We start from the raw sequence: 17,828 nt of genomic DNA, 5'->3' as shown, positions 1-17,828 counted from the left end.
TGTTCTCTTTACCCTGTAGCAATACTGGTAAGACTTGCAGTCCCCAGATGCACAGGGGTGCAGTGAGCCCCGGTGCAGGCACACGAGGCAGTCGTGCTGTGTTGCCAGCCAGAGCCACACAGCTCTGGAGTCCCGCTACAGCGAGACGGTGCCCAGCATGCGGAGCAAGAGTGATAAATCTTGTTTTCCACATGTAACGAAGCTGGAGAAGCAACACGCTGCAATGTCTCTCTACAGCTTTCTGTCTGGTAAAAAGGGATGTGTCCTTTTGGGTCTGTAATACAGCAGTGTTCTTAATGTAAGGGACAAATACCAGGGTGCTACAGGCTTTGCTCAAAGCAAAGAGGCTGTGGAAGTGGAGCCAAACCATTTTATTTGAGGGTAATACTTGACATTTGTGGTTTTCCTCATGCTGTTTGTATGCGCTTTGGGCCCTTCTCCGGAAGGGGCTAAGCTGTGCATTGAAAGGCAGTAAGTACTGGTCTAATGACTATGATAGATATGGTCATCAGCAAAGCTGCTTGCGCATGGCTGTACAGAAGGCAAGCAGGGATTTGAGAAATAGTTGAGGGGGACAGGGAGCGAAATTGTTCTTTTCTCTTTTGTTTGAGCTGTTTTTTGAGAGAAACCAGATGAAAAGAATGACTCTGATCTTGGAAGTGAAGAACGTGGTGTTTAATGTTTGGCAGTACATTGATACAATGACTTGAAGAACTTGCCAGTGGAGAAGATAAATGAGCCCATTGCTGTATTAGGGCATCAAACACTGAATACCGGGGCTACCTCCCATACGGTACGTGTGAACACTGGTGCGGTGTTCTGGCTATATGAGACAACTGTATCCTGCAACCCTTTGAGGTGGGGAGAGGAAGGAGGGCTCCACTTGTTTCTTTTTAAACACAAGTCTCTGCTTCCTAGCAGCTGTTCTTAAAGTAACTTATTAGTGGAAGAAATATTTCTTCCATTATTACAGGAAAACATTGGGAGAATTGTGATGGGTTGACCCTGGCTGGACGCCAGGTGCCCACCAAAGCCGTTCTATCACTCCCCCATCCTCAGCTGGACAGGGGAGAGAAAAATATAACAAAAAGCTTGCGGGTCGAGATAAGGACAGGAGAGATCATTCACTAATTACCATCACGGGCAAAACAGACTCAGCTTAGGGAAAATTAGCTCACTTTTTATTACAAATCAGCCAGAGTAAGGTAAATGAGAAATAAAACGAAATCTCAGAACACCTTCCCTCCACCCCTCCCTTCTTCCTGGTCACAACTTCACTCCCGGATTTCTCCACCAAGCCCCCCCAGCGGCACAAGGGGGACAGGGATGGGGTTTACGGTCATCACATGTTATTTTCTGCCGCTTCACCTCCTCAGGGCGAGGGCTCATCACACTCTTTCCCTGCTCCAACGTGGGGTCCCACCCACGGGAGACAGTCCTCCACGAACTTTCTCCAACGTGGGCCATTCCCACGGGCTGCAGTTCTTCACGAACTGCTCCAGCATGGGTCCTTTCCACGGTGTGCAGTCCTTCAGGCACAGACTGCTCCAGCGTGGGTCCCCCACGGGGTCACAAGTCCTGCCAGAAAACCTGCTCCGTGGGCTCCTCTCTCCACAGATCCGCAGGTCCTGCCAGGAACCTGCTCCAGCGCAGGGTTCCCACGGGGTCGCAGCCTCCTTCAGGAACCCACCTGCTCCGGCGTGGGGACCTCCACGGGCTGCAGGTGGATATCTGCCCCACCATGGACCTCCCTGGACTGCAGGGGGACAGCCTGCCTCACCAGGGTCTTCACCACGGGCTGCAGGGGAATCTTCGCTCCGGCGCCTGGAGCATCTCCTCCCCCTCCTTCTGCACTGACCTTGGTGTCCGCAGGCTTGTTTCTCTTACATGTTCTCACTCCTCTCTCCAGTGGCTGTTTTCTGCGTCCCAACTTTTTTTTCCTTCTTAAAAATGTTATCACAGAGGCGTTACCACTATCACTGATTGGCTCGGCCTTGGCCAGCGGCGGGTCCATCTTAGAGCCAGCTGGTATAGGCTCGCTCTCTCTCGAACACAGGGGAAGCTTCCAGCAGCTTCCTACAGGAGTCACCCCTGTAACCCCCCCTGCTACCAAAACCTTGCCACATAAAACCAATACATATTCATCATAAGCTTCAATATCAGCTTATTCAACTTGCTTTGCTCTGCTTTCTGTGGCAGGCACAATAGTGGCTCTATTGAAATAGACTTTTTTTTTTCCTCTGTAATGTGCTTCTGAAGTGGGTAGATTACTAATGATGCAAATAGATTTTAATTGTGCAAAAGCTAGACACTCTGTGCCTTGAAAGGCAGTACCTGATTTGTAGAAGAGACAGTAGAAAACAAGCTTTCACAAATAAAATTGCTGTTGAGTTTTATAAATAGCACCATACTGTAAGGAGGTGACAGATGAAAATGGTTTGGTTCCTCAGAGCTGGCAGGTACTTTATTTTCAGGCATTGGGAACTTCTGCGTCACTTTGGATGCTTGACTTGTCAAACGTGTTTGTTACCATCTACTGGTTAGTCTGGTCATTTACAACACTTGTAAAAGCTGAGCATAAATACTGTCAGCAAGCTTTGGCTGTGGAAGAAAATCGGGATCATGCTTTTATTTTTTGGGCGAGATGTTGAGGGTGTCGTTTGACAGCCTGGTTGGCCTAGTTATAGGGCTTTTAGTACCCAACGGGTCAAAAAGGCCAATGTCAGGTAATGCAGGGTTTGGAATAAACTCAGTCTGGTGGCTTGTTAAATGCATTTTACTGGGTTAACTTTGTACTGGCAGGATTTGTATTGGATCAAACTTGTCTGTCTAAGCTACTGTGACTTTCTACTGGTTCAGACATGGCCCATCTTTCTGCACCTGGTATAAATATGGCACGTGCTCGGAGTTAAGTGCTCTGGCTAATTTGGTGGAATCAAGATTCTGCGCCAAAGCCCCTTCCAGATCAAGTTTGTACTGGTACATAGTCTAAGGTTTTTCTATTATTTTACTTTTTTTCCCCACACTGACTGGTATATTTGAACATGGAACTGTGGCTTGACAAAGTGAGAAGTTATTAAACTTGCTCCAGCATGGGTTTTGGATGTGGGAATACCTAATTTCCATTTCCATGCCTTAGCTGCCTTAGCATTTGCCAGACTGACACTCTGTGACCAGCCCTGCTCTTTTCATCCCGAAATTCACTGCAGGATGAAGAGCCTGCTCCCCAGATGGACTCCTGTACTCTTCTAGTTAAAGCAAACGCGTACCAAAGTCTCTGCAGCCCCCGCCAGCCCTCGCTCCGCGCTCCGTGCTTGTTCAGGAGAAGTGTGTACAGAGCAGTGGCTTTGAAGGCAGGCCAGGAAGGCATTGGTTCGTTTACGCAGCTCCAGAGGCTTGGCATGCCATTTATTGGGTGCAGGGGCTAAGGCTCCTGTTGCAGTTCAGGGACAGCAACCCCTGAAGGTATAGCAGTCACTGTGCTGCTTGTTTACCGGTCAGGGCTCAACTGCTTCGCTGTGAGTGCAGGGCTCTGTGTTCCTCCCAGCATTAAGTCCAATTATATGATCTTTGTTCGAAGAGAGGTGTGAGATTCATCTTCAGCAACAATAATCTTCTTAGTGTGCTGTAAATTGTAAATAATGATTCCTTCCTATTTTTGGAAGTGATTTGCACCCTCAACAGTTTATTGTGTGAAGACCTGAATGAGGCAGGCTTGGAGAGCAGCGTGTTTCTTGCGTTGGGTTCCTGTTGCTGAAGTTGCACGGACTGTTTCAGGGCTCTTGCTTTGCCCTTCCTCAGGGCTTGTAAACCCAGTCTCCATTTGATTCTTTTCTTTCTCTTTCAGGACCATTATTCTGAGTGACGGCCCTTGCACACGCTTCTGAGTGGTTATCATGGGCTTCATTGCCTTTCTGAAGACCCAGTTCATAGTTCACCTCCTCATTGGGTTCGTCTTTGTTGTGAGTGGACTGATCATTAACTTCATTCAACTATGCACGCTAGTCCTCTGGCCCATAAACAAGCAGTTTTATCGCCGAGTAAACTGTCGCCTTGCCTATTCGCTTTGGAGCCGTGAGTATGCTCGAAGGGGATGTGAGAGCTGGGGGTGGGGAGGGGAGCATTTTTTGTTTCTCTTTTCGTTAATTAAAGAAGAAAAACATATATACATGTATATGTATACACACAGAGACACACGAGAGAGAGAAAAGTGATAAGTTAGATGTAGACTCTCAGAGCAGTTCAAAGCAGCCATCTTTTCTGAAATATTGGGAAAACATACAAAAGTCAAGGCACTGATACTTATTGTCACTCTATTATTCAAAGAAGTCAGAAGTAAAGCTCCTCCCCGCCCCCACCACTATCTTGACTGGTAGGACTTGCTGATTCTGTCTCAGTAGCATCTTCATCCAGCATCAGAGCCTGTGCTAAGTGATGGGGAAGGGGGAATGCACAGAGACTGCTTCAGGTATTGAGCATACGTGTGATATTGACCACTTACTTAGGAGTCCAAGTCAACTGTGTGGTCTGCAGAGAGAGATGTATTTAGTGTAGGTGTCTCTATAGCTGAAGTGTGCGACAAAGTCAGAGTCCTCTTACACCCTACAGTGTCCATCTGTGATGCCTGTGTCTCCTCTTGTGAGCAATTTGTCACTCTTTTCTTCTTCTGCCTGTGGGACGGCTCTACAGTGAGTGCAGGTGCTTCGCTCTTCTCTCTCAGACCTTTGCAACTTCCTCCCTGTGGATGGCTTTTTTTTCCTCCTCATACAGCTTAACAGGGGATTAGATTTCTGAAATGAATGTTTAGAGGCTTCGTAGTCCAAATGTCATCTCCTGTTACAGCAGTGAATCATCTAATTCGTTTCCATTCTCCATCCCCTCCCAGTATGCATGGCCACTTACCTTAGTGCTCAGCTCAGCATCCAACTGCCATTTTGGGTAAATGAGTCACCTAAGTGAGTACTTAAATTACAGTTGAGCAGTCCACTGACAGGCACCCACATTTCTTAAATCATCTATGTGAAGTACTGCCAACAAAAACTCTCCAAAGTACCTAGTTTGGTTTCTTTTTAAGCTTGTTGTCCTTGTCCTTCCTGTGCTTTTTGTTCTACCTATTGAGAATGTAGTCTGAGAAGCACAGGAGAAAGGAAATTAAATAGAAAGTGGCAGGCAAACTGTCAGGAGAAAAGGTATTGTAATGGAAGAACTTATAGGTGGAAACTTCAAAATTAGCTTGGTCGGAGGGGAATGGAGGGTTTTGGGTTTTTTTTATTTGCTTCTAAGAATTTCTTAATGTGCTTTTAATAATCTAGAATCTGATCTCATCCTGAAAACTCTTGTTGCACTAGTAGTCTGGCTTTTCTGGGGATATGAGCTGCTTGTACCTGTAAGGCTTGTAGGTTCAGACCCTTGATTTCTACATTGTGCATGGAAAAATCACATTTTAAATGCTGTTATCTTACATCTTGTATACATGGGAAATAACCTACACTATTGTTCAAAAAGGTTTGGGGAAGCTGAGTAGATAATTGTGTTGTACCTAGGATAACCCCTCGTGTATAGCCTATTATAAATTAAATTATTGAGACATTAAAGTATGAAAATTAATGTAAATGTTATATGGGATTGCAGAGTGCTGATGGCCTGTAATGGAAGAGCTGACAGAATATGCACTTAAATTGTGATTTATAACGAATTAAGTAAGCTGTGTAAATGCAGCAGTTCAAATGTTGCCATTCATAATGTAATATGTTTCATTATATGGAAGCCTTTTGGCAATGAACCTGTAGGTTGGTGTTCTGTTCTGGATGATATGTTTTGCTCGCTTACTCCAAGCTGTTTAGTTTTAGGCTGAGGGTGTTCATGTCAGAGCTGTCTGTAACAGAAGCTGCTCTGCCCATCCGGCAGAAGATTGGTGTGCAGGGGTGGATACACAGGTGATTGTGTATCTGGCTATGTGCTATAGCCTACTGAAAACCAGGCTCTATTCTTAATATATCTCTTCTCAAATAGATAAAGCACAGCTTCAGAAGGGGAAGAAGATAGACTCTATCCAGTGTTTGTGGCAGACGTGTGGGGAAAAAAACATCTGTTGCGTTCTGGCCTCAACATAAACCCTTTGCAGTGCATGTATTTCATGACAGGTAGTCTGTACTTCAAGCTCTCCTACATCAGCTCCTTTCAGATGACTTACGTCTTTGGAGAGCGCAGCGTGTTTAGTTTAGTCCAATTGCAAAAATAATGTCTCAAATGTTAGTACTTTAAACTGTGCTGTGCCTCTTGTTTGCTTTTTTTCTGGATGGCTTGCGAGGCTGTAAACCAGCCTGCTTTGGTGTGTGGAAACCCCGGTTGCAGGAGGGTGTTTGTTGTAGCAAGGTGTTGCTTGTCTTCTAGAGGAAGTATCCCAAGCAGTGCAAGCATTATAGTCTCTTCATTCAGAAGGATGGGCATGCTGTAGCATTGGCAGGATCGGTGCCATGCAAAATAGGTGTAACCCACACACCAAAAAAAAAAAAAAAAAAAAAAAAAAAAGGAAATGAGCCCACTCCTGGTTATAATTGCATCATTTATCAGTACACTTGTAAAGGCCAATCTGTTTCCTTGTATTAATTCTCTAGCTCATCAACCCTCCTCTTTCAGTGTGAACTCTGGGAAATCTCTCAGCAAAGCTTCGTCCGCTATTTTAGAGTGAATGGTACAAGAAACACTTTGCAGAAAATTACCCATACCTGCCTCTGCAGAATTTTTTTCTGATTTTGAAGAAGAAACACACCCATTTTATTTTATTTTTGATAAGAAAATGCAGCAGCTGTAGCAAGTACTGGAGATGTTCCTCCTTAGTACACAGAGAGCAATGGAAAAGGAAAATCACTCAGAGTACCACACTGTGTTTGGTACCACTACTCCATTCTCCTGCCCACCTGCTTGGAAGAGCATAGCTCTCAACTGGGGACACTCTTGCTGTCCTCTTTCCCCTTTTGCTGAGCCAGGTTAACCAGAGCAAGAAAGGTAAGTGATCACATCATTTGCAAAGGAGACAAAGCTGGAAAGTAATGACAGAAACCTCTAGTTGGTATAAACTATTATTCTGTCTTTTCTCTGCTGTATTTCCAGTTGACCAGGGTCATGCTTTCTTGATCAGCAAGTTGCGTAACTTTGTCATACCTCCAAATGAGTGAGTCTTGAAAACGATATAGGGGAATAACCTGGTGGATAGCGGTCACACAGGGAATACAAGTGAAAAAACAGTGTTAGAGAAGCTACGCATCTTCAGCAGACCAGGATTGGTTTTCCCTATCATTCACCTAAATACTGTGTTTGCCTTCTCTCTGATGTGGTGCAGAATTGGAGCCACTCTTATTTAGCAGTTTGAACAGATTACTCTGTCATGATCCCACTGATCAGAAGCCCTCGTGCAGGAAGACGCTGCCCCATTTTGGAAAACTAGGGCCTCCCAATGGAAAGTTGAAATACTGCATGGCAGAACTGGCTGATGTAGAGGACCAAGGGGGTGCCTTCCAGTTTTGACCCTGCAAGTTTGTTGTAGTAATGTGGGAAGAGTTGGACATTTCAACTGCCGTATTTGTGCAACAAAATTTTGATTGCATCCATTTCACATTGAAATGAGAAAATACCAATGACTACAGTTTGCATGGAAGCAAATCTTCCTAATGGGAGAATGAACTATTCTCATACTTTTTTATAGTTGTCCCATGATACAAGCAATGTCTTCCATCTGCCTCGTTGTACTGAAATGAGAGAAATAGGCTAACCATAGCAACTACATTCAGTGCATGCTGAATTAAGTGGACAGGGGTTTTTAAGAAGAAAAAAGGAGAGGTGGAAAATAAGAAGAGTGGGTAATGAAGGAAATGTTCAGGGTGGAGTAAGAGAGATGCTGGGATATTGAGAAGCTGGAGAAGACAGAGGGCAGAAAGGGCTCATTCTTTCATTTGCAGTGAAAGACAGACACAATTTACCATTCCTGTCTTTGCCCGGGTATTTTGATAAATTAGCTCGATTTTCTGGCGCTTCTGACTCTGTTGATGACCATAATACAGAATGATTAGAGTCCTGTGTTCTAATATTAAAATCTATTGCAGAAGATCTATGGCACTGTATCCCTTTAAAAGCCCTTTATTGGTCTGTTTACCTCCATAAAGCTTGTTTCATGTTGAGTAAAAGCATTAGGCTGCATCTATGCATAATTTGTATTCCACCTGGGAGAAACTGTACTCATTTAGTGGAGCAATCAACGGCTCAACTGTCTGTTTTCAGGCACAAAGTTTTGGGTTTTTTTCCCAGTGATCATGAAATTTCACATTCATAATATAATGACCAAACTTGTCACTGTTAAAAACTTGCTAAATTATCCATAATGCATGTATCTAGTGCCCTAAATACTGCTTAAGGATGGTGCTGTGATTTGGTCTATACCCATTCAAGCTTTCATTTCATCTCTACTGGGTTGGACTGAAAAGGTGACAGTGTTGCTGGGAGTTAGAAGACACTAGGCACTGAACAGGGCTGGAAATGAAATGCTAAATGCTTTCTGTAAGCGGCATCCCTAACTCCTCTCTCTTGTCTTCTTCATGTTTGTTAGAGTTGGTAATGCTGTTGGAATGGTGGTCAGGCACAGAGTGCACCTTGTTCTCAGACGAGGCCACGGTGAACACCTTTGGGAAAGAACACGTCATCATCATCTTGAACCACAACTTTGAAATCGATTTCTTGTGCGGCTGGACTATGACAGAGCGCTTCGGAGTGCTAGGGGTATGTGGGGCTGTGAGTTTTCCCTTCATTTGGAGGATGATAGGTCTATTTAAAAACCATGCACATACAGTTTCTTTGCATTTGAGTTTCCAGATATAACTCCATCAACTCTTCATCATCTTAACTTTAATGTCTTTGATGTCATTGTACAAATCAGCAAATGACATTTTTGAATTGTTGTTTTTGTTTATCTCCAAGAGTTCCAAAGTTCTTGCTAAGAGAGAGCTACTATATGTGCCCCTAATTGGCTGGACGTGGTACTTCCTCGAGATTGTTTTCTGCAAAAGGAAATGGGAAGAAGACAGAGATACGGTTATTGAAGGATTAAAACGTTTGGCTGATTATCCTGAATATATGTGGGTAAGTGTTGAGTTCCTCCTCTAGTATTGACAGCTAGAAGTGAAATGGTGACGGAGGTACTCATGTGGTACTGTAGCTTTAGGTATCAGGAGAAGGTCTGCTCACTACTTTCTTCAAGTGTTGTCAAGGAAAACCTGTGCTCTGTTTCAGGAGGCCTTTTGGGATATGCTGGTAAAGTGTTGCTCCGTTTGCCTGTTGGTAAGGGAGGTCATTTAGGAAATGGTTCAGAAGCTTGCAGAGATGATTAGAACCTTGACGATCATTTATAAATCGGGCTTGTGTAATACTTTTTTTTTTTTTTTTTTAAAGGTAAAAATAAGTTCAGACAAAATTAACAACAGCCCATATTTGACTACTAAATCTATATAACCTTAAGCTACATTTTCCGAGGTAGGCTAAAAAGACACATAAACAAAAAAGTCTTTTCTGGAGAAGTGAGTAATTGGGGGGGTGAGGGAGGGATGCACAGACCATGAATTTTGATAGGAAGTGCTTCTTAGTATGCTAGTATGTATCTGTGTGTATGTTAGTATATGTATATGTTACTATGTGTCTTGTTAGTATGTATCTGTGAAATTACAGGTTTCCCAAAAAGTCTATATGAGAACATAAGGCAAGCTTACATCTGCTTTTCAGTTATGCTTTTCTTTTTTATTTTGACACTATTTGAAGTCAAGGGTGAGACTTCTATGTTTCATTGTGTGCATTGTTGTTAGATTTTACTGCAGCAACACAGTGGTATAATCAACCTATTAACCACCTTCTAGCTTTGAATGCAAACGTTTTGATAAATTTACTGGTTTGCTTTTACAGCAGCGCATGTAATGTACAGTTATTTGGCTCATAAAACATTTTAAGAGGCTTTTTGTGCATTTTAAGTGATTTTTCAATATTATCCAGTTAAAATGCATAGTGAAATAGTAAGCCTTAACTAGTACATTGTGAATGTGTCATTCACGATTTTCTATCATTACAAAGATAGAAAAAAATAAGAATCTGGAGAATGTATTTTAAACTACTTAATTGCTTGAATATATGGATATGAACTACATTTAATATATCCTCCTGATTAGTGTTGCAAAAAAAGAAAAAAACCCTACCAATTAAAAAATCTCAAGACTGTACTTTAGTTGCAAATCTATACATTTTAATGATTCCACGATTGAGAACCAAGGACTAGTCTCTAGGGAAAACAACTAGAAAATATAAATGCAAAACGTAGTTAGCATTGATTATTTAAATCAAGACTTCCTGCTTGGTAATTTAAATAATGATTAAAATTGACTTGAGTAAATCAATTTCCTAATTTTCGTGCATTCTAAATGCTGCAATTAGGGCTGTCTGCGCAACCTTCCTTCGTGAGGTCTTTCTCACATGTGCACTGCGGCACAGTCTGTACCTCGCTCGCATACTTGGTCCAGAAGGATCACTGCACCGTGGAGTAGAAGAGGGTGAGAATTTGGTATTGAGGAAAGAGCTTGCATTGCAGACTGGGGTTGAGATTGCGGTGTTACACTCTGTACCTTGTGCTGCCCTCACCACTTGGTGGTGGTTGGTCAGGTTTTCATAATGAGCGTGCCCTCAAGGGCCAAATGAAGATTGGAGGACCAGTTCCTGTTCTCTTACTGCGCTCTGGCAGGTCTAACTCTTATGTCTATGGCTTTGTGGTTTTAATATTCATTTAACTTTTTGTGGTGCACAGTATGTGGATATGCTACAGAGAAAAAGTCAAGCAACTACAGTGCTGACAAATAGACGTATAGCGATGCGTTGGACAAGCCTTTCTTTTGAATTGCAATGTTACAGCATTGCTTGATACTGCTGTGAGAGAGTAGTAGCAGTCTGCTATTCTCCACCTCCATTGCTTGCCTGGGATGCAGAGGTTTGTGTGTTCAAATGCAGCAATGTTTCCATTGCTGGTGCAATGGGAATTACGTCCACCTTTCAAAAAGGCCAGGGATAAACAGAAATTCACCCTAGGACCCTCAGAAGGGCTTTGTTTGTCTGCTTTTGGCTTTGCATTGCTTCTGGCCTCTCTCTAAACTAGAGCAGAGGCAATATAGAGGCTGGAGAAGGAGAGATTGATGTTTTGTGCTGCTTGAAGTCAGTATGGGAGGATTTAAGTCTTCAATAGTTACTCAGGATACCACAGTCAGATTGGTGCCTTACAAGTTGAACAAGGTAAAGGTTTTAGGGAAAGGCACCATTTTTTATGAATGCGACTGATACAAATGCAAAAAAAACCCAAAACCCAAACCAAAAAACCCAAACAGAATAGCTTTCAGACAAACAAGTCTGTCTTCAGATGAGTAATTCTGGATGTACAGTATAAATTTTAAATGAGGTACCTAGTGATTAATTGTTTTTTCCTAAAGTGGTCATGTACTGATATTTGGATTGCTTTTTCTGATTTGTAGATTAGTCCATCAACAGCCAGCCAAAGCCTTCAGGGATTTTTGTTTTTTAAAGTAAATATTTCAGGTATAACAATTTAGACTTTTTGTTGCCTTAAATTTGGTACCAGTGTTGTTAAAATCAAATGTAATTGTAAATGAGTTGTGAGGTGATGCTTATGCCTAATACTTGATGGTCAAATGAGACAGTTGAAGTGTGTGCACATGCATGGGTATATGTTTCTCTTACACAAATTTTCAGTATTCTTCTTGGTTTCTTTTGATCTCAAGATGTCCTTGTTTTTGCCTTTTGTCTCATTGTACTAGTTTCTCCTGTACTGTGAAGGAACTCGTTTTACAGAGACCAAGCATCGTATCAGTATGGAGGTAGCTGAATCCAAGGGGTTGCCTAAACTGAAATACCACCTGTTGCCCAGAACCAAAGGTTTCACCACTGCTGTCCAGTGTCTCAGGGGAACAGGTACTGGCAAGCTGTTACTTGTTCTTTGCATTAATTGTAGTGTGTTGTTTAGTATACTCTGTCTAGCACAGTGTAGTATACTCTGTTATTCATTATGTCCGTTACAATCAGTGAGTTGGCAGTAAGTATTCAGCATGTCAACCGTTAATTTGTAAATTGCCACATAACTCTCAGATAACATTCTTAAAAAATAATAAACCTTTCGTGTATGTCATTGTTGCTTAGTTCATCAAGTCATCTTGTGTTTTGATAACACACATGCTGTGTAGATGGGAATGTCAGGTGGCTGATACAGATAAATACAATATGTAAATGCAGAGTAGTGAAGGACTCTGCTACCTGACGTCATTAATGCCAGGCTTGCACAAGACCATTGCTGTCTAATGCAAGGATGCTGGCAATGGTTGCTAGAATTGCTACTATAACAGCCGTATTTTCTTTTTTGCAACAGTTTCAGCAGTGTATGATGTAACACTAAATTTCAGAGGAAACAAGAACCCATCTTTATTAGGAATTCTTTATGGAAAGAAATATGAAGCAGATATGTGTGTAAGGTGAGCATGTAATGATGGAGGTGAGCCCTAAGGTGCATGCTTTGGCATGTTGAAACATATTCAGATTTTACAGGGAAATGTCCTTTCCTGTAGTCCCCTTTTCCTTGTCCTTCAGGTTTCTCTGCAGGCCACAAAGAGCCTCCCTGTTTCCCCCCTGCTTCAGTTCGCTTTCGTGTGAGATCCCAAGATATCACCCAGCAGGTCAGAGAGCAGTGGACAGACTTTTTAAACCTGGGTGTGACCATGCTATTATTCCAGGGTTTGCCTCTGTGTAGTGAGGACACTTGGCTGTCTTTTTTTCCCTTCTCTGCTGGGAACAGAAAAGCAACTGTTCTGCCCCCTTCCCAGTCCCTTGCGAACATATGCATAGTATAAATAGCCCGTCCAACTTCAATAGTCTCTTGTAGTAAATAGTGTAAAGCTCCTTACTGTGCCAGTTTCTCTCCTTCTCTCACATGCATTGATTAGCAGATTAAAAGTTAAATAATGCTGAAATTCAGAGATCGTATGAATGAGGTGGGACATTCCTCACATTTCTCATTACTCGTTGCCTGAAAGAGCAACTGCTAACACCTAACTCCATGCAGCATGTACACACATGCATGCACATGCACACATGCTTTCGCTTTCTTCTTTTCTTCTTGTTGCCTTCTGCTATAAAGGTTTCCTTGTGATCATAAAAACTAACAACCCTTTTCTGTTGAATTTCTTCCTTTTCCCTTTTATGTTTGGACCTGACAAACGACCTTCTTGTTCTTTCCACAGTTCTTTTGACAGTTCACTTCTGCTTCTCTGGGGACTTCACCCACACTTTGGAAAACATTGCTACATTCTGGTGATGAGGTTGATGTTTGGTTTTTAAAAGAAAAAAAAAAAGCCTTGCTACTTCCCCCCACACCTTTCCCCGCTGGCCTTGGGTCTGTGCGTTGCAGATGCATGGCACTGGCTCTTTACATTGTCCTTCTAATGAAAGCAGGTGTGTCTTGCCAGAGCCTCCAGTGGTGAAAGACTTTGTAGGGAATCACACTGATTATCCATTATGTCGAGGTATAGCAGCAACAGTTTTGTGGAAGAAATGCTATCCCAGGGGACGCAGAGTGCTGCAGCCCTAATGGGGAAGGGAAGGACACGTGTTGCAGTTCTGTTCTCAGATACTGCAACTTCTACAACATTTTAGTCTTTCAATTGGAAAGAAGGCTGCAGAGGTGATGGGGAGAGAGATGGGGTCATTCATTTGCAAGGGGCTTCATTTTGACTATTTACACTTGCCAGACATACTCCTGATGAGGAAAGTGAGCAGACCACTTACAGGCTAGCAAAACAGCTGGTCGGGCAGTTGTCACCTGTAATTCCATATTGATGGCAGATGTGTGTAGCATGTCTATCTAGATCTGGGGTATACATGCATGGATATACATCTGTATAATTTTACATTGAAGAGTGGCTGCATTCAGTTAAATATCTTATGGCTTGCTAATGGAGATGCAAGTTGGTTTTATTTATTGGTGAGGTAGTGAGAAGAAAGAAGAGAAATGTAGTTTTCAATAGTCGTTAGAAGCAGTTTGGGTTCATAAAATTCTGTTGAGCATGATGTTGCCAGGTAAAATTACTAATTGTACCCTATTAAGGAAACTAATGTTTGGATAATTTTGATTTAAAATATGTTTGTGGGCAGAATCAACATTCTCAAGATACTTTTCTACACTTGAAGCTTTTTCTGTCTTTTGGCAAGGAAGCTATGAGAATAAGGAAACTATTTTTACATCTTTTTGCTGAAAATTGAATGTGTCCTTAATGTGCCAGCAGACTTAGCTTAGCTCAGAGAAAGGAAGCACATAAGCTCTTGTTCTTGGTATATGCGTATGCAGTTACCTGTGCAGAGGTAAGAAGCTTAGCTCTCTGCAGAGGATCCAGTCTTTCTCCTGACTGGGTCCAGAGAAAATAATCAGCTCAATTACCAAATGTTGCTGCTGTGAGTACCCTCTAGTGGTGATAGCAATACAGCAACAATCTTACGAGAGAGCTTTCAGCAAATGACTTTTACTGAGCTTTTATTGAGCATTATTTATATTAATTGAGCGGCTCCTCCTGTTAGAGCTAATGAAAGTAAATCTGTAAAATCTGGTGTTCAATTTGTTTATGGGATTTAGAAATGTATTAGAACATCTTCCCTCTGCTGCTGCAGACTCAAAGGCTTTAAATTCATACAGTGGAAACATATTCCCTGGTTGAACAGCAGCAAATTAGTTGCACCTGGGATCACTGTGTCTAGAGCCCTCCCAGAAGTCACCCTTCTGTTCTTACTGCCCTGCTGTAAGAGGCCCCTGATGTAGTCCCAAGTGTTGCCAAAATATACTTGAGCTGAGGGTAAAGCGTGTGCCTGCCCTCTACAAACTGAGCAACTTTTTTCTGAATTGATCCAGGACTGAGATGTGTGCCACTGAGAAAGGAGACGACACGTTTGTGAGTGTGTTAGTGGCCTATCTCAGAAAATAAAAGAATGCAGGAAAATGGTTGGCTCTTCACCACTAGAAAGAGGCTCTTAAAAGGTGCCTGTTCTCGATGAGGTCAGGTCAGTACCTGGAGCTGGGCATAATTTTCATATGCACCCAGAACTGCATGCCTCAATCTGTAGGGCTGGAGAGGCAGAGAAAAGTGCAGTTGCTGTAGATGATGTTTTCCTTAGGGTTGGTACAAAGTGAATTTTTAACCACCCCTCCCATTCCTTCCACAATGGGGTTTTCACTAACACAATGTAACAAACAGTTATCCTGGGGTTTGCCACTTGCTTGTCTTTTCCCAGCTCTGGGTGCCTCAGTCTGAGCTCACTGGCAATCCACTGGTGGCGGTTCCAGTGAAGGAAGAACAATGTTTGAATGGGAAACGCTTGTTTTACTAATGTGCTTTGAAATCGATAGGAGCTTGTATGGTTTCTTTTGTCTTAGGAATCTGAGTTTTTAGGTGGAGAATCGGTTGTTATTTAAGTCTCAGTTCTCTGCATTTAAGACCTTTGCCATCAGGGACAGTATTACTTGTAGCTTATGCCCTTCATTGAATGGAATATCCTCCCTAGTAGAGGTCTAAAGTCAAATACCTGGATTTTCCCTTAATTTTTTTTTTCCTTTTTTTAATCTCTCTACTAAACTAGGAGATTTCCTCTGGAAGATATCCCTCAAGATGAAAAGGAAGCTGCAAACTGGCTTCATAAGCTTTACCAGGAAAAGGTAAAGAGCTTTGCTTTCTTTTCTCTCTTTTGGGACTTTCACAGGGGTAGTGTATTAAGGCACTGAGTAATGCACACTATTCCACTGGATAGAGAGAAGAGATGGAAGTACTATGTGTAATTAGGCAGCCATCCCTCAAACTGCTGGAAGGAGCAGCAGAGAAGAGCCCCTTGGCCGCAGAGGGCTGGCTAGTGAGTAGGTTTCAAATTGCTGGGAAGCACAATGGGATTCAGAGATATGCCTGAGTTACGGAAGTCTAATAGCAGTCCACTGTCTTTTTATATTCTTCAGTTCTTGGTCTCTGTCATACATTTCTAAAAGCTTCATTTTCCCTGTGGGTGTTTTTAGGCACTCAAGAAGAGTGATAACTGTCTGTCAGAGACAGCCGGTCCCACTCTTAGCTGCAATTGTCCTTTGCTTTCATGTTTCTTACACTGTCACTTTCCTTCTGCCTCCTGGTAATACCTCTGCAGTGGTGTGTGACATGGTACAGACAGTCCCTGGGATCTGCTGCCAGAGACTGATGTAGTGCATGGCCAGCGTGCCTTCAAATGGCTCAAAGCTTTTCCTCCTGTCTTTTCTTTTTTTACCTTAGATTAATTTTTACCTTAGGTTAATTTCTTGCCCACAGATTCAACAAGTTCTGTGGGGAGGAGGGGATAACTGTAATTAATGTTGCCGAGCCCTAATTGGTGGATTGTTGAATTATTTATCTTGATTTTTGTGTTGCTTTTCTTTGTGGGAAGACAGAGGAGCACAGAAACTTTAACTATCTTGGGCTTTCTTCTGCTATGATGACCTGTGCTGTAGCATTTCCAAGCTTACGCTTAGTCTGTAGGTAGGCAGAAGATTGTTCTGAGTTTCGTTTTGTTCATTTTAACCTAATTTGTTTGATTACCTAAGCTGTAACTCAGTTAAGGGGAGAGAAGTTATCTTACAAAGAACAGTAGCTATCATCATCTTCTTCCCCCACCTCCCATTAGCAGGTGTATCAAACTAGCTTGTGGGTCAGTTAGTGTAATAAGGGATTAGAGAGCTTAAAAAGAAAATATTGAGATCCTTGAATCCCACCTTCTGCTATCAGGGACATGCCATCATGTAATTCGTTTGTGAAAAGGCTCTTAGATGCAAGAATTCCTTCTGACGTTGCCTGGCTGGAGGAGCAGACGTTAAGGTGTATGTTAACGGGGGTGGTCTTTCTCTGCTTGGCTCCTGCTTTGTTAAACAGTAAATGCAGAGCTAAGCAGATGCAGCACAGACCATTCACTCTGCTTGGCACCATTCCTTGGGCAGAATGCTCTGCTTTCCTTGCAGATGGAGGGCTTGGTGTTCCTTGCTGGTGTTGGCTGTACCTCCATTCAACTTTGGTGTGAGGTGTTGCCAGGGAGGTATTACTCATATACATGGATATTTTATATATTGATCTTATGGTGGTAGCAATATGTTGTAACTGGAATCCTTAAAGCGCTATTCCTGCACAGAGGGTATGTCCTCAAAAGGCTGTGTTATTCGCAAGGAACACCTTGCATTTCTCAGCCCTTTATAAGGGAAGGTAAAAGAAAAACAGATTAAGCAGGGAAAAATAAGAAATAGCCAAACTTGAGCCATCCTTGGTAATGGCTTGGAAACCTTGCAGAAGATTCATACACACTGAGGGAAGACTGTGGGCGTGCTGCCCTTTGAGTGATGTGTTTCATGATTGCATCTCTCTGCAGGCTCAGCGCAGGATGCAACTGCTCTGTTGAAGTCTTGGGGTTATGGCTAGCACAGTGCCGTCTCTGCGGGTTAGCTTGTGCTTTGCCTGCCTCTTCTGGCTGCATGTACAGCATTTTTCTGCTGTGCTTTGCTAAATCATGCTGACATTTCTGGAAGTAAAAATGGGAAGAAAAAGCATCCAGCAAAGAGGCAGGTAGTGTCTGAATTGGCCTCTGGCCTGATCCTGCTCTAAACTCCTATGCAATTAAGAGAAGAGATGAAGATATTTGGTAGTGGAGAGGCTGATACGGTTTCAGTTTCTGATGGTGGCCAAGATTGCCTTCAAAGG

The 17,828-nt window shown here is 42.7% G+C and overlaps 1 protein-coding gene across 5 annotated transcripts in view; it reads left to right on the top strand.

Moving 5' to 3' along the window:
• The window catches only part of AGPAT3 (1-acylglycerol-3-phosphate O-acyltransferase 3), a 97,867-nt gene that overhangs the window by 72,539 nt on the left and 7,500 nt on the right, over positions 1-17,828 (top strand). For all 5 annotated transcript variants that reach the window (XM_069785014.1, XM_069785017.1, XM_069785016.1 and 2 more), the window contains 6 exons: positions 3,848-4,074; positions 8,603-8,772; positions 8,971-9,132; positions 11,853-12,006; positions 12,458-12,560; positions 15,709-15,784. In XM_069785014.1, coding sequence (XP_069641115.1) covers positions 3,897-4,074; positions 8,603-8,772; positions 8,971-9,132; positions 11,853-12,006; positions 12,458-12,560; positions 15,709-15,784 — 843 coding nt within the window. In that variant the 5' untranslated portion in view covers positions 3,848-3,896. The remainder of the gene's footprint in view (positions 1-3,847; positions 4,075-8,602; positions 8,773-8,970; positions 9,133-11,852; positions 12,007-12,457; positions 12,561-15,708; positions 15,785-17,828) is intronic.

The sequence above is a fragment of the Haliaeetus albicilla genome, chromosome 6, assembly GCF_947461875.1.
Source record: "Haliaeetus albicilla chromosome 6, bHalAlb1.1, whole genome shotgun sequence".
NCBI lineage: Eukaryota > Metazoa > Chordata > Aves > Accipitriformes > Accipitridae > Haliaeetus > Haliaeetus albicilla.
This window is presented reverse-complemented; position numbering and strand designations above follow the sequence as displayed.